The sequence below is a fragment of the Micromys minutus genome (assembly GCF_963924665.1).
Source record: "Micromys minutus genome assembly, chromosome: 7".
Lineage (NCBI taxonomy): Eukaryota > Metazoa > Chordata > Mammalia > Rodentia > Muridae > Micromys > Micromys minutus.
In genome coordinates this window covers 11,028,398-11,045,945 of record NC_137976.1, presented here as the reverse complement: position 1 = coordinate 11,045,945, position 17,548 = coordinate 11,028,398, and the positions used below count along the sequence as shown (strand labels likewise).

The window sequence follows — 17,548 nt, the reverse complement described above, 5'->3', positions numbered from 1 at the left end:
TGACGAAAATCTTGTGTCACATAGTAAAAAGAGAAAGAAAGAAAAAAGAACAAGTCTCTTCCTCAACCTACTGATCTACTGCCGAACCGTCCATGACAGATGTAAATACATGGAGATTTCGGCTCCCATCCCCGGCTTTTCTGCTTGATTGAATTTGATAATGGAAACGTCTGTTCCTTTCAGAGGGAGCACAAGTGCCATTCAGTTTTTACTCACCAGGCAGAGAATGAATGCATTTGTTTGGCTGCAGAATCATTTGAATATGCAAAATCGGTTAAATATGCATCCTTACAAGCTTCAGCACATCCATGGATGCAGTGGTTTAGAGTTTTCTTCAGTAGCACATGAGGCATCAAATGAAGGTGTATTCATGCAGCAACCTTTGTCAGGCTTCACCTAACCTCCCCTTTGCACATGCTCAGTCACGCCTTCCTTTCCAGGCCGGGTAGTCAACCAGAAAATAGTGAACGGTGCCAAAACACATTCCATTACCCTGAAGTCTTCCAGGTCAACAATCCAAAGTCACATGAAAAGACTAACTTTGCTTTACCTCTCCAGGGAGCAGATATTTTGAAGAGCAATCATTTTGGGCAAGCAGAAACTGAGCTTTTAAATGCACTTAAATCATTTCTCAAGATAAGAAGATACAAGCAGAGCTTTCAGAGAATTTAAAATCTCTCATTTTACATGAAGCAATTAGAAAAGAGGACACTATGTGACTAAGGCTTGCAATAAATAAAAGGTACCCCCCTCTCAGGTGGTATCATTTCTGCCTCTCCAGTAAAATGGTGAAGAAAATGCATATTCAACAAAGCTATCCTTCGGATCTGAGTTGTTTTATCCTGGAAATGTTGTGGTTTAGGAAAAATACTGAGGGAAACTGAGTTAGCAGACTCTTCTAGAAAAAGTGTGATTGAGGCCAGCCTTCCAACAGCACTGACATTAGCAGGCTATAGGACTCTGGGATCTAAGCTTAAAGTGACATGAAGTGCGCCCTGGTTCTATTCAAGCTATCTGGCTATCTCCAAGCCTTAGCCTTCAGGTTCTAGGGCGGGGCAGGGTGGGGGGCGTGGCTACATCCATACATCCCTGGAAAGTTGCATTGTACAAGCCTGACACAGTAGCCCATCTCTCTGAGAAAACAGAGCTGATGTTTGAAAAGCCAAGTGAGAACAAAGGACATCTTTGATAACAAGTCCCATGTCAACAGACTATTCAACTACAACAATAAATAATAGGTCATATGTGTATTTTTCTGAATTTTAAGCATTTATCATTTTGGACTCATTGGGCAACTTTTGTTAGCACTCCTACAGCAAGCAGCCTTCTGCGTTTTGCTAGCATATGATTTAACTCTCTTCTTTCCAGCTATAATTTAAATTGTGTGTGTGTGTGTGTGTGTGTGTGTGTGTGTGTGTGTGTGTGTGAATTCAGGCAAGTGCATGCCACTTCACATGTAGAGGTCAAAGGACATCCTCAAGGGTCATTTTTCTCGAGGATCTGGGTACTGAACTCAGTTTTCCCAGACTGCACAAGCATCTCTGTCCACTGAGCCGCACCGCTGGTCCCTAGCTTTCTTTAGTATAGTCCTAGATTCTCCTCACAAGATAATGTAATTCTAAAAGAATCTATAAACCACATCAATATTTTAAGGAGATACTTTGCAACAAATCTCACATTTACACTGAAGTGTTCTAAAATACTTTTTAGATGTTAAAAATTTAAGAACGTGTTAATTACACAGCACCACTTTAAAATGTATTAAAAAACCAGTCCGGGAATGCTTGCCAGGTATTGGCAGCAGGGCTCCTAGCTCACATGGACTTAATTAGTTCTTATTCAAGGAACCAAGAGTCCAGGAGACATTGATAAAGGAACAGAACAGACATAGGGGGTATACATGCACAAACATCTCTCTCTTTCTCTCTCCCTCCCTCTCTCTCATGAGTGTGGGCACATGCTCACAAATGCATGCGCCTACACAGACACACCCACCTGCATATTTTCTGAAGGCTAAGAATAACTCTACTCCTTACCTATCATAAATTTTAACTGTTGCAAATGACATTCGGCAATAAATTAAGTGCTAAAAATAGCATAATGTTTAAGTGTGGTTTAATCTAAACAAATATCAAATTTTATCCTCTATTGGTGCCGTGTCCCTTGGCGGTGCTGGAGCTAGAACCCAGGACCTCACTCATGGCAGGCAGATGCTCGATCCCTGCCCACCATTTCTTCATAAGGAACTGGCATGTGTGCTATACAGAATGAAAAGGCACGAAGAGGGGCTGTAGAGAAACAGCAGCATTTAGGATTGCTAAAGTCCACAAAAAAAAAAAAAAAAAAAAAAAAAAAAAAAAAAAAAAAAAAAAACAATCAGCCTGTGATGGAAAACAGGAATGAAGGAATCCACAGGCAAGGAACATTAAGCAGGACATGGGAGGAAGAATCTGATGGGTCCGGTGATGTCATGGATAACTGGGACTGGAGAGATGGATCCCTGATACTGCCCAACTGGCAGGAGTCAAAGGCTCAGAGGCCCTCAAATGACCTCCAACGACTTCAGCAGGCACAGCTGTGAAAGACGGAAAGACGTCTGCTCAAGAAATGCACTGACGTGAGGCCAAGGGTTCTCTGAAGAACAAAGAAGCCCGAGAAGCCGAGCCATTAATGATAAGGGAAATCAATCGAGCCGCAGGGCAAAGGTCTTTCTCAAGGCAAAAGGGAGCCAGACGGCTAAAGAACATCTTGAGAAAAACACATGCATGCAGCCCAGCAAGCCAGCTCGTGAGGTTAAAGTGCTTGCCATGCAAGCCTGGTGACGTGCTTCTGATCAAGAATCCTAGGTACGAATGGAAAAGGTTGTTCTCAGAGCTCTAGGCTTGTACGTAACAAAACACAAAACACATACTCTGAGTGCATGCGTGCAGACGTACAATCATACTTTTCCTGTTTTTTTTTTTTTTTACAATTCAAAAAACATTCATCTAGTTATTTGTTTGTTCGGTGTGTGTGTGTGTGTGTGTGTGTGTATGTGTGTGTGTATGTGTGTGTGTGTGTGTGTGTGTATGTGTGTGTGTGTGTGCCTGAGTGTATGTACATATACCCATGAACCACATGCATGCAGGAATGCCCGGAGGCCCAAAGAAGCTGCTAGATACCTTCCAACTGGAGTTAAGAAAGCTGTGAGCTGCCCTAAGGGCGCTGGGACCTGAACCTGAGTCCTCTGGATAAACAGTTTTTGCTATTGAGCCATCATCTCCCAGTCCCAAAGAATAGATTTTAAACATACAAGCATGCATCTGCACTCATAGATTTTTAGACTCAACTCAATTCCGACTAAATTCTTACTGGCAGAGCAGTGGTGGGTGATAAAAGCTGAGCCCAAATCATTCAGCTGGTAGACGCTAGAGGAGCTTCGTGGTGTGCTGACTAAGGTCAGGCTCATGTCAGCACAGGCTGAGGTAAGGTAAATGGTGCCTGCTGTCACCTTAGGAAGTGTATGGCAGGAGAAGCTCCACCCTGTGTCTCCTGCCTTTTGAGAGATGTCCTTCCTTTTCCCTCCCCCTCCCATTCACTTAAATCTTTAGTTCATTCTTTGAAAACATCCTGACAAGCAGGAACCAAGGGGCTGTGACATGTTCTAAGCTCTGGGGAGTTTTTGGTGAGCGAACAAAAGTCCTAATCACCAAAGAGCTTATATTTCCACACAGAAACCAATTATCTCTGGACTCGAAAGCATTGCAAGAAAGCATTGTTAATCTTCTACCCTCCTCCAAAGTATTTATTCCTAATATAGCCCTACAATTATTCTTTTCCCTAAGCAGGCTCTCCAATTCACTGATGTAATACTTCCCTGACACTGTTCCCTCACCATTCATTGACTGCCATTAAAACTGGAAGATGAGAGACGTTTTCTTTAATGATGTAGCCACTGGTAAGAGTCCTGTAATCAAGTTGTTTTCCATTGCTCCCATAGGCAAGCCTGCTGTAAGGGATCGGCTGGGAGTCCAAGGGAACGCTGAGTTCTGGTGACTCAGGTAAGGACCTACTTTTGTGATTTCTCCACTTTAGGTCTCCCCACAGATGGGGAGATGATACCACGCGTCAAGTCCACTGTCTTGTGGTCACACCAAGGTTACCGGCATGGACTTATATGGTACCTTCATCAAGACAGACAGTGAAGGTCACATCTTCAGTGTCTCCCCAAAGAGACAAGTACTAACGAGGTGGCTGAATACTTGAGAATTGGAGCCTGGAGGAAAGCAAAGGTGATGTCATCGGAGCCCTTGCCCTCAAAGAGAGGTGTGAGAGCCCCTAGCTTCCTCCTCTCCCATTTCTTTTTATTGCTGGCCATGAGATAAGTAGTTTTGCTCCACCATAAAATCCCATCACCACATCAGCTCACCATAGGCACAAAATGATGGGGCCAACCAACTCGGCACTGAGCTAAATAAACTAAGACAAGCTAAACTTGTCCCTGTAGATCCACAGAAAGCCTACCAACAACACAGCTGACGTAGCTGTCCACAATGATGTCTGTGTGTTTTAATAAAATAACTTTCCATTGTTCTTTTGCTTTTTATTTTAAATGGTTGGTGTTTCTTTTGCTAAAACTAGTAAGAGCCCACACTTTAAAATTTAATTCATTTTCTGTTTTCTTCAGTACTAGAATGTTCCCAGACCCTGTGACAGGGTTCTAAAGCCACGCTAGGACAGCAGGCAATCCATCAGTGCCATCTCTTCCTCAAGAGCCCCACTTCTGCTGCAATCTGCATTAGACTGCTGCCCAGCTGCAGCCTTGGGACAAAGCCAAAGCTGAAGACTCATTCATAGGAAAAGAGAATTAGAAAGAGGGACAGAGAGAAGAGGCCCCCGGGACACATCACTGGGGATATGACATTCATCAAGGGGTAGGTAAAAAGATAGAGTATTTAATGAACTACTCGGTAACTACCATGACAAATAATAATAATAATAATAATAATAATAATAATAATAATAATAATAATAATAATAATAACAAAAACAAAAACTGAATTTATCCCCATTGTGGAGAAAAATAACAAGAGCCTTCTGCAAGAACTTATGTTTGAGCCAACCTCCCTCCCTCCTTCCCTCCCTCCCTCCTTCCCTCCCTCCCTCCTTCCCTCTCTCCCTCTCTCCCTCTCTCCCTCTCTCCCTCCCTCCCTCCCTCTTTCCCTCCTTCCCTCCCTCCCTCCCTCCCTCCCTCCACTCTTTTTGTTTGTTTGAGACAGGTCTGTTTGCAACCCTGACTATCCTGGAATTCATGACATAGAGCAGGTAGGCCTAGACCTCACAGACCTCTGCCTCCTGAGTGTTGGTGATAAAGACCTACACCACCACCATGCTTCGTCATAGCACCCACTGAGACTGATATTAAAAATGCCCTTTAACTTGGGTTTTAGACTTACTGTAATGTCATGTCAATTTTTAGCTAATTATTTTAAAAGCCCACCACCTCCTGCCCTGGCCAACAGAATTTTATCAGTTAAGTATAATATCTTCATGATTTCAATTTCAGTATTCTTGATAAAATTCTTACCTTCGAAACAAGTAAAATGGTTTTAATGAGTACTTTCTCGATCAATTATCAGGGAAAACTGTATCTAATCTCTAACTTATCCTATTGAAACTAAAAAACATAAGTGTATGAATTCTCTGGAGTCTGACATTTAGGTTTCTGGACATTTTAAAGGACATTTAAAATTTAAAATCCTTCCATCCTCTTATTTACTCTCAAACTCTGGTAACATTTAAAACAACTTAAGTATTTTACCGTTGGCCGATATGTTTTAAAAAACAAACAGTAACAACAATAACAACAACCTGTTGGGCATTAAGCTGACCCAACATCTATCAGGGAACCGAATACATAGTGCTTGACCTAAAAAAAGACCAAGATGGCTGTAGATTATTCAGAGAAGCAGCCACCTAGGAATCAAGAAAGAATTGTCATCAAATATCATCAGAACTCTAAAATTCAAGATGCAGAGAACGGAAACTTAGTTTCTCATTCTGCACAAGGCCTTTACAACCTGCCTGCACGTTTGGTAAAAACAACAGTGATTTATCTTAGGCAACATGCTCTAGTGCTGCTAGTGCACTGGAGTGCAGAAGTGTGCCAACTTCAGCAGTGGATCCATGATAGCATGAAGAGAGAAGTCATTCAAATGGAAAAGGTCTGAATAAGCAAAAACAAAAACTACCACCTCCGTACGGGATGATGAATGATGTGCTTTAGATTTCACATATGGTACATGGTAAGATGTTTATTCGATCAGGTCCTGTCCTCTGGTTCTGGATGTATCAAAAGCACAAAGGGAAGAGAGAGAGCCAGCCTTCCTTCCCAAGGGAGGGAAGCCACCCATCCCACGGGAGAAGGGGGCCAAAGGTAACGTGATCCACGTCTCCATCTCACAAGCAAGGAGAGATACTGCAGAGCAAGGATTGCAAGGCAAACAGGTGGAGAGAGAACTCAGCTAATGCCATGCTGTTCCTTCATCTGAGACAGGGGTCAGGAGGTTGCATGCCAGGAATGACAGATGTTGTTCTCAAGATTTCTTCTGAGTGTTTTGAATTTCAACACGGCAAAGTCTAAGACAATCTTACTCTTGTTTCTAGGTCATGTCTTTGTGGGAATTAATTCCAGTAAAACACTTCTTTGTCTGAAATATATATATTTAGATACAGTGGGTGGTCTCAGAGAGTTTGTAGATTGGTGCTAAACAATAATTCTTTGTTTCAGAAGCAAATTATAGAAGAATGTCACTGACCACTTCTGTAGTTATCAGAAAACCTTGGCACACGGATTTATTTTGTACCAGAGGTCGGAGTTGCCACTTTGTCAACATGATATCTATTGTGGAATTTTAATGTTTATTGTGTCAAATTCACAACCTTTCTTGCATGATTTGAATTTATAAACCAAGTGGATAGTTGTTCTAATACTTGGTTTTTTGTTTTTTGTTTTTTTTTTTTAATGTGTGAGGTTTTAAGACGAGTTTTCTCTGTGTAGCCTTGGCTGTCCTGGAATTTACTTTTTAGACCAGGCTGGCCTTGAACTCAAGAGATCCACTTGCTTCTTGCTCCTGGTTTTAAAGGTATGTGCCTCCATTGCTTGGCCTAATTATTATTTTTTAATCATTAAGAATACAGATAATAAGAAATCAAGGAATTGTAGGCTCTAGTCCTGATCCAAACACATTGTAGCTTTGTGGCTTATATCAAGAAATCCAACTTGTCTGGCAATGGACATTTATACCCCTGAGGAAAGACCAGCAGAGTCACTCGTGGGATAGCAATTTCGATGGATGCACAGTGCCACTAATGACGGGACACCAAGATGAAGGGCAGATAAGGAAGTCAGGGGAAGAGGAGGGGAAGGAATGGAGACAGCAGGTGAAGAATTGCAACTTACAATACTCATGCAAAGAATGACATGAGCTATGTATGTTCTTTATTTCGGTTTCTCAAAACTAAATGTACCCACACATACACATTAGTGTATTTTATATGCCTTGTGTAACATATGTCAGAAGCCTAGAAAATGTGCCTCTGCCTAAGAAACAGACAATGCTCACGTTGCTTAATTCTAATCTGAGCTCGATGGCAAAGCAAGAGACTGGTGTGCTCTGCCAGTCAACTGACCGTCTCTTTCAGGGCCAATGGGGAAAGACCAGGGACTTATAAGTCGAGAAACACAATAAAAGATTCAAACAGGCCAGATGCCTGCTGGGAGGATCTAATGATCATCTAGTCTATTAGCAGTCGGGAACAGTTAGAGTCAGTGTGCTGATTTATATTAGATGCTGCACCAGACCTGAGAAATTTCCTAAACATGTCACAAGTGGCCTGCCTCCTTGAATTATGTACTTCGACATCAAAGGAGCTCAGAATCTATTCAGAAGATAAAAGAGAAATCTGGTCCTTGCCAAACACAGAGGCAGCAGGGAATTTGGTCCTCCTCGCTTTTTCACAGGATCTCTTGGACAATCTTGAGGCACCTCTCCCCTTTCTCTTACCCCTGTCTGACCCGTATATCCATCTATACAAACCTCAACCAGTGAAATCATTCTCCAACAATTGAGGGAAAAGCTAGGACAGGTCACTGGTGTTTGCTACATAAACTAGGACAAAAAGGCAAATTAATGAGACTGTCCCTGAATGACATAATGAGGTTTATCATAATGAAAACTAAGATTTTGATAGTTCCTGTGTGCCTGCCGTATAAAATCTGGCTTCTGGCTAAAGCTCTATAGCATGAGGTCTGAATTCAGTATCTGCCCATTTTTCATTTTCTATTCTCTTATTAAATCTCGACTTCTCTACCATACAGTAAAGAGCTAAAGGCCTAATAGGGGACTAAAGGAAAACGGAAGTGTAAGGAAATGCACAGACCATCAAACGGTTAAGCATCCGGTTCAACACCCACTGTTTGCTCACTGAATGTGAAACACAGGTGAGCTCTTCATTCTAACGCCCTGTATTTGCTGGTGGTGTCTCAGATTACAGGCACACCCAGGCAGAAATCAGCACGTTCTTTAAAGAATAGTTAAAAGTAGGAATGGGAGGTGCGTTTGAGCCCAAGTGTCTTTGAACGCTAAAAGAGGGTGTCAGATCTCCCGGAGTTGGAGTTAGAGCTACAAGCAATTGTGTGTCACCTGACCTCAGTAGCAGGAACTGAATTCAGGTTCTTCAGGAGAGCAGCAAATACTCTTAAGGGCAGAGTCATTCCGGCAGCTTCCAGTATGCTCTTACGGAATTCACTGCTAAACAAATACTATGCAAGTCCCTAGAGTCCCCTGAAGTTATCTTTATTTGCAAAGTTTTGACTGAAGCCCTTGTAGCCAGAGTGTCCAACTCACCTCCTTATACCTGGGAGGGAAATGGAGACTCTCTGAGACGGATTTCTTTTGGACTTCATACAAAGTCATCAATATTTGTCTATAACTTCCATATAAAGATCTCCATTCTCGCAACCTTCATATTAACCAATAACAGTGGGAAACATTCAGATAGAATTTATCAAATCAACGAAAGCTACCTACCTATGCCAGGCTTGTTCACATGAAATGCCAGCAAGAAGGCGGGACAAGATTGAAAATGGACTTAAGATGGCTTTGCCAAAAGACAAAAAGCACTCAGTTTTTTAAGATAAAAATGAAAACATAATTTGCAGGCAGTAAAAGATTTTGGGGCCTTTGTGAACACACAGTTTCCTCCAGTTTGATCTGAATAAATAGAACATCAAGCCATCCAGCAAATATACTTCCCGACCGTTCTCAACTGCAGGAACAAGGGGCACCCTGGGGAAAGGCTTTTTGAGGAACTAGCGAGAACATGGAAACCTCACACCATATTCTCTCTGTGAAATCCTGTGAAAAATTTATAAGGCCTGCCATTTGTAACTGGACAGTGTAAGTGAGAATCCCTTGCAAGACTCTGGGGTTTCATCAGCAAATACTTGTCATTCAGTAGACCCAGGGCTGGCTGGGGGGACAGGAAAGCCATTCTGAGGCAGAGAGCTAAGAAATGTTCTTCTTATATTAAAAGAACATGGGGCAGTAACTGCAACATCCAAACACAGGAAAATACACTTGAGTGGTATTCATGGGAGCTGGGGAGGGTCTTTCACGTATTTAGTGGACACTAAAAATCTCAAGTCTCATAGAAAGTGCACAATTTCTGTATAACCTACATACAAGTTCGTACACACTTTAACTCACCTCCCCCAGGCCTGGGATGCACATTAGTAGAAGAATGCTTGCCTAACCTTTATGAAGTCCTATGTTCATTCTCAACCACCACAATAAATAATAAAGAAACAAATAAATCACCTCTCCTTACTTATAGTGTCTAATGCAATTTAAATGATACTTATGTATCATTTAAATTGCATTAGACAGACACAGGATTGCTCAGAGTTTGTTCTTCCATTTTGTTTCCCACCGATGTTTGGATGAATCTGCAGATATGAAACCCACAGATCTATTAGCGGCAACATGCTGAAGGAGCTGTGCCTGTGTGAATATGACCTAATTATTAGAGCATCCTCCCATCAGCACCAGCTATGGGGTTGGCTCGCTGGCTCACCTAGGCAACGGTAAGGAATCACGATGTGGGTGTGGGTCTTGCACTGCTTGCGGCCCCGCTTGCACCAGTTCTGGATGGTCACTGGCTGGTTGGCTTCCACCACGTTTGTGATCTGCAGTTCAGGGTAGACCTGGGGAGCACAGGAGAAGAGGAAGACATTACTCTTGGCAAAGTCAGACACACAGATGAACACGTTGAACCTTCACTGTCATTCAAAGATCTCGCTATTCCCTCAGAGCCAAGCTCGCTGCTTCTGGCCAAGCATGAACACGGGTACAGAGGAAAAGACCTGAGTGGTCATACCTAGTGTTCCACTCAAAGGGACCTTGTACTGAGCTGTCCCTTCACACACTGTCCAGGGGCTTAATGTAGAGACCTGGGAAAGCAGAAACTCTAAGCATGAAATCATTTTCTTTGCAGAACAAGCAAGTAGTAAAAACCATGGATTGTAGTATTCTAAAGGAACCCTGGGATTAATATACATAAGGATATCATCTATACTCATATTCAACCCTCTCCCATCTGACAAATACTTCTTGCACAGAGCACAGAACATAGCCACAAAAAAACCCAGACTCTGTCCTCAAAAGAGTTTACATAAAAACATTTTATTAAGAGCGTCTTCAAGAGAGCCATTTCAAGAACGGCACTCAGGATTTCTCCTCCTCCAGTAATAAACTACTTATCTCTGTCTGCGAGGACTGTTCTTCGTGAATCATGCTGTTTGCTGATCACTTGGAATAAAATGTCAAACTCAATCAACTAAAACGTATTTGTGAAATATCAAACCACTTCTATGTAATAATCATGGGTAGAGACTTGAAAGAAGAACAGTAACACAAAATATGTCTCTAAAGCGAGCCATTTTGCCAGATAAATAACCACAGACATCTCTTACTAAGGGCTTTGAGGAAGCAGATGGCTCTAACTGAAGGCAATGAAACCAGGAGGTGAAGGTGAGGTGAAGGGGATGGGACTCAGTCAAAAGCTTGTAAGACAACAGATTTCGAACTCTGGAATGGGGTAAAGGGTTTGGTGTAGACATATTAGAGAAAGTGAGCTAGGAAAGACCAGTGCTTGGAAGAGCTTAGGAATTAAGATTAGGAATCTGTGGTAACTGCGAGGAATGTAAATATGGCCATCAGATAGAGTAGACAATTAAAACAAATAAAAACAAAAACAAAGAAACAAAGGCGATGTCCCTGAAGGATTTATGTCTCCAGATAACTTACAGCTTAGAAAGGGTTTGGAATGGATGACAGGAAGCCAGAAGCAAAAGACTTCAAAGACTGAAGGTGTGTAGCACAGGACAGTGGGGTTCAGGGACAGCTCCATTCACAGACAACAAAGGTGGTCTAGGCTGGAAGCACTATAGTTCACAGACAGATATGAGGGTTTGGGGGATGAGTGGCTTGGAGGTGAAGATGCAGAAAGACAGACACATCTGTGCACAATGCAGAGAGAACCCAGGAACCTCACAAGAGGAGCGTGCTGGCGTGGAATACACATACTTTGCTTTTGATTGTCAGAGTGACCATGTCTTCACTTAAGATGATGACATCTTATTCATTGCAATTATGGGGGGGGCATCTTCTCAAAATACTATAAAACAATATTATTTATGTCTTGGTCACCTCACCTTTGTGTGCAGAAGGAAGGAAGGAAGGAAGGAAGGAAGGAAGGAAAGAAGGACAGATGATGAAGATGAATAGTTTAAAAACCACAGTCTGTACACAGAAATATTTAGTGTACCCCCCAAATGATCCTTCTAGCTACAAAAATACACAAAGGGAACTTGAATGCCTACCATTAAGTGACAGAAGTCAGTCTATAAAGGTTTCATACTGTTATGACTTGCATCACATGACAGTCTATAAAGACTATTCTCTATAGGGGCAGCAAAAGAATCAGTGTTTGAGCAAAGCACTCACAACACTAACCCGAGTTGAATTCCCAGCACCCGTGTGTATTGGGGCACGTTTGTAATTACAGAGCTGGGGAGATGGACAAGCCCAATCCCTGGAACTCACTGACAGGTCCGGCTTGCCTGGGAGACCCTGTCCCATAAAACAAGATGATAGGCCAGAAGACATGACTCAGGCTCAGAGCAGGTGTTGTTCTTGCAGAGGAGCTGCTTGTGGTTATTAGCACTCTCAGGGTGGCTATCAACCATCCTTAACGCCAGTTTCATGGGATGCAGCAGCTTCTTGGGACCTCTGTGGGCCCTAGACATACACATGGTGCATGCATAACACACCGCAATGGTGCATATACATACAGACAAAACAGTCTCATGCATAAAACAGAATAAATTTTACAAAAGTAAAGAGAAAGATGGCTCTGGAATAAACAGACACTCAAAGCTGCTGTCCACACTTGCATATATAACCTGTACACATAACCCTATGTATAAACACACACACACACACACACACACACACACTCAGGAGGGGGGGAAAGCAGACAGGTTCTTCAAGTTTTAGAAGAGGTAAACAGAGCACAGAGACCTAATTATCAGACAATAAAATAAATTACTACTGTTTCCATACATCCAGACCCAAAGAAGCTGCAACACCAAGAGCAAGCCCCTAAGGCCAACTATAGACTGTCAGTGTCAAAGGTTGGCCACCGTAGGTTCATTACTTGTCACAGTTGGGCCACTCTCCTATGGTGTCTTGATGACAGAAGAAATCTACAGCATCCCTCTGCCTTCCTTTACATTTTCTGGTAAATGCACGGCTTCTCTTTAAAAGAAGAAAAGAAACTATATATTCAAATAATAATAAAAAAAAAGGTATCAATCAGAGTAATCATGTGGCTAAACAAATGATGGGAAGAACACACACAAACACACACACACACACACACACACACACACACACGTCAGGAACAGTGAGATGGCTCAGCTGATGAAGGCACCTACTGGCCTGAGTTCAATCTTCGGCATCCACACTGTGGCACCTGTGCAGCCAGACAACACTCACACACAAACAGCAGAACATAGGGATGTAAGAAGAAGTTTCGCCTGTGAGTCAGTAGCCTGTTCTTCAAGCACGGCCAGCAGTTTAGCTGCAAAGGGCACAGCTATCTTCCCTCCATCTGATTTTGTGCTCAAGTATCTTGAACACTTCAGTACCTGCATTGAAAGCACAGGCAATGTTCCCCTCAAAAATGTCACTAAAAACTTAAGAGCCCCATAGCATCATTCCCTATAATGAAAGACAGGCAGCTTTGTGTACAGAAATATAATTCCCCTACCTTTTCTTGTTTATTAGACCACAAATGAACAGCACTTGTGAGTCATAAACTCAATGGCATGCAAGTTTGCCCTGGGGAAAATGACTTTATGTGCAGTGAAGTTTGAGTTACTGCGTCTTTCTAAAGGGAATCCAGATGGCATGTTAGACATGCTGCCCCACCAAGAAGCTTCTCATACATGAGTTTTCCATAAGTCTCTATAATAGACGGTCACACCACATTTCCTTCCTCTCCATTACAACCGATGAGTTGTGTTTACAATGGACCAGTAGGAAAAGGGGGCCTCCTTGCTTCCATTGCTCCTTCACCATTATCAGGTTCCTGGATGACAGCTGGAGAGGCAGAGCAGTAAATCATTCAGCCCCCAGTGTCTGTGCAGAAAAGATGGCAAACTGACAAACTAAACCTGTGACCATGGGACTCTCCCTTTCGATGACTAGAATGGTGATCAGCCAGACAATTTCCAATTTCATCCATAAAATCTAGGACACACATGTGACTCCCTGGGCTTCTCCAGCCCCCTCCATTCTCTGACAGCCGTGCACTTGTGCAGAAAGATTTGGAGATTATAAAACCTGAACTGCATAAAGCCCATGCAGTTTGTCTAATTTCACCGATCTGTAACATGCATGCCAGTAACTTCAGTCTGACTCAGTCGCTTTTACTCAGAGATGAAGGATTCTTAATTTGGAATTACCAACACAAAAAAATATTTTGCCGTTCTAAGCAGTGGGGAAGTTGATTTAGTGGAGAAAAAAAATAATTTTTTTAAATGTCCAGCTAGGTAATGTGATGCCTTTACACAGGAACAAACCCCAGCAAGCAATGCCAGACACACACACACACACACACACACACACACACACACACACACTGAAACACCTATATTTAGCTCCAGCAGAAGTCTATAGAGACAATGATGCATTTGTTGTTGTTATTGTTGTTGTTGTTAATGGATGAGATCACAGAATGCACAATCTTAGTCAAGAATAAATTTTGAATTATCTGGGTGTGGTGGCACACATCTTACATCTCAGCACTTGAGGGGCAGAGGCAGGAAGATCTCTATGAGTTTAAGACTAGCCTGGTTTACACAGCAAGTTTCAGGACAGCCAGGAATGCATAGAAAAACTTATCTCAAAAAAAAAAGCAAAACAAAACAAAATTAAATGAATTATAATATATGAATAACCTTGTGACAATAAGTTCCTAATTCTTCATCATATTTAATCATAACAAACCAGACATTTAATATTTTCCTGTGGCACAGTAAGTTTTAAGAAAGGAAGTCAAGATGCCATGTTTTGTGTGTGATTAAGTATGTATGAACGTATTATGTGTATGCATGTAGTCCTGTATACAAATGCTGTCATATGCACGCCATGGCACACATGTAGAAGTTAAAGAATAACTTTGGGCGTCAGTCTTCAATTTCCACATACATTAAAATTACATGTAATTTACATGTACTTTACATGCAAAATACGCTGTTAGTGGGACAACTGTCACTAATGATGTCGCAGAATCTAGTATAACAGACATGGAAATAAATCTCTTGAGGTCCTTTTGTTTCTACAGTATTTTGTGTGGGACGCTGCCTTGTGATTAAAACGGTGGACTTGACGGGTGCGGGTAAAGATGTCTCAGCAGGTAAGAGCATTGGCATCTTACAAGAGACCCAGGTTCAGTTCCCAGTGTGAACATGGATGCTGGAAACCACCTATAGCTCCAGTTCCAGAGGATCCAATGCCCCCCTCTGACCTGAAGTCACTGAATGCACTTGGGGTGCACCCAAATGCACCTCTAGACAAAAGTCCAGACACATTAAATCAAATTTTTTTAACTTTTAAATACAAGCCATTGAGAGGCAACATTTGCAGATGCTTAAAGCAAGGCCTGTGTCAACTGCTTGAAAAATCAACTATGCCAAGTTCCTACTGATTTTCTTAAGTTACAGAGCAGTCACTGTATAAATATACTGTGTTTGAAGCGTACTCTCAGCATCAGTCCCTAATGGCTCTTCAAATGCCCTCCTGCCCTGCCCAGTCTGACACAACGTGAATGCTCTCCAGTAATCTGTAGGTTGATGTAAAGGTCCTACATGATTGGACAGTAGAAAGTGGGGCGGAGACAAAGTTTTGGTAAGGCGGAAGAGGAGGAGAAGCTGGAGATCGGAGACTGAGACGGCAGAGGAAGATTGTTTGGATGTATTGAGGATTGAGAATTTAACATATAAATTTAATAAGTTATTGGTTGTTGAGTCTTGATTTTACTGGGCTGTGGAGCACGGTGTCTGAAAGCAATGGCTGAGAGGCAGCTGGAGAGTGCTGTTCTCTGTTGCCCGTGCAAGTGAGGATGCATGGGACCCGTGGAATGAGATGTGTGGGTACTAGGCATGGTAACTAATCACCTAGAAGACCATGTGGTAGAGAAATAGTCTGGGTGGCCGGCTCCACACTGGAACTGCTCCCTTGGAATGAGAGCTCCTGAGGAGACCCCGCTAAGCCAGTAGTGACAGACCAAATTTTATATTTACCCCAACAGTAATCATATCACCGTGTGCCCAGTGAACCTGGTAGGTACCCACTTGCTAGTGCCACATCCCCGCTGTATGCACACTTTCCTGAAGGGCAGGAAACATGGATTCTACATGGCCCAGTCTATAGTTTCATTCAACTTTAAGATAGCTCCCTTGTGGTGGAGGGCATTTGGCAACCACATTATGCCTCCACAGCTCCCTCTCTCTAGTCATTTGGTGCCAGACCAAAAGAAAGTGTAATCTCTCTCAGGGGTTCTGAATATATTCAGGTTCTCAGAGGGTGACAAGAATACTTGGGTGAGTGTTCGGAGAAGCCAGAGCAAAGGCGAGTAAGCCAGTCACCTCGATGACAATACGTTTTTCTCAAAAAAGCATAAGAGCAAGTAGTCTATAGTATTGGGCTTAGCAGATAGGTGTGCGATGCCCAGTGAGAGCCAATGCAATCCAGGGAAGGAAAATAGGAAGAGGTGTAGAGAGAGAAGCTGCCAGAATCAGAAGAGCACCAAGCCTCTGAAACTCAAAGCAAGTGCATTCAGAGTCTAGGAACCACCCCTTTTCAACAAACCTCTTTCGGATATATTAAAAACTAGCACTATTTTTCTTATAGTTGAGTAGAAAGTAAGAAAGCGGGCCACTTCATCTGCTGGTTCCACTGATGTCCCTCCATGAACCCTTTTGTTTCCATGAGCAGGCCACTTCATGTCATGGTCATTATCACTGACAATACCTGGCAACTGACCAAGTTCTACTGCCTAGACACCTGCTGGGGCATATGTTCCTTGAAGGCAGGAGTCACAGGGTGCAGTTTAAGTCTCCCCCCGCCCCCCACTATGTCAGCACAGCAAATGTCTGACAAGTATTTAATGTTATTGCTGGTTAGGTCCTGATACAGTTCAATATGGAAATGTTTTACATGCATTAGGCTCTCGATGAGCATCAGACATCTATCTGAGAAGCCCAGTACTATAGACAGGTACTAGGTTTTATGCTTTTTTGAGAAGAAGTATTGTCATCGACATGACTGGCTTACTCGCCTTTGCTCTGGCTTCTCTGAACACGCCTTGTGTAACCTGTCATGCTTTCTTCAGGACATTTTGCTTACAGGCAGGCAAACACTATGAGCAACTGCATTCACTGTGACTCACTTATCTGATGTGGTCCCTGAGGTTGAACTGTACAGAGAACATACCCAAGAAGAAAATAAAGCCATATAATGATGTTTCTACAGTGGCACTGCATTTAGAATCACTGCAAACATTTCCTGGGCAGAATGTCACAGGGTTCTCAAGAGGAGATAGAACCTCCCCGTCACAGAAGAAACCAGGGCATTGACAACCAATGTAGGTGCCTTTTCTAAGCACACGGGGACCACACTAACAGCACACTCGGCTGCTTAAACTTTGTGTGTGTGTGAGCCAAGACAGGGTGCATGGAAGGGAGTACATGTCTGTTTCTAGATTTAAATGGCGCACTTTAAAGTTTCTGAAGCCTGATGAAAAACTGCCTCTCAAATTGTTTTTCTGCATTGATTCTGCTAATGAGAGGGGATATAGAAAAGAGAACATCTAATTTAGTTGAGAAAGAGAAATGGAAGCCGAAAAGTGGCCTCTGCTTTCGACTTAATGAGGTTCTGAG

The 17,548-nt window shown here is 42.5% G+C and overlaps 1 protein-coding gene across 6 annotated transcripts in view; it reads right to left on the bottom strand.

The window, feature by feature from the left end:
* APP (amyloid beta precursor protein) overlaps window positions 1–17,548 on the bottom strand; it is a 220,783-nt gene that overhangs the window by 139,047 nt on the left and 64,188 nt on the right. For all 6 annotated transcript variants that reach the window (XM_080918641.1, XM_080918642.1, XM_080918643.1 and 3 more), the window contains exon 3: window positions 10,117–10,246. In XM_080918641.1, the coding sequence (XP_080774767.1) occupies window positions 10,117–10,246 (130 nt within the window). The remainder of the gene's footprint in view (window positions 1–10,116; window positions 10,247–17,548) is intronic.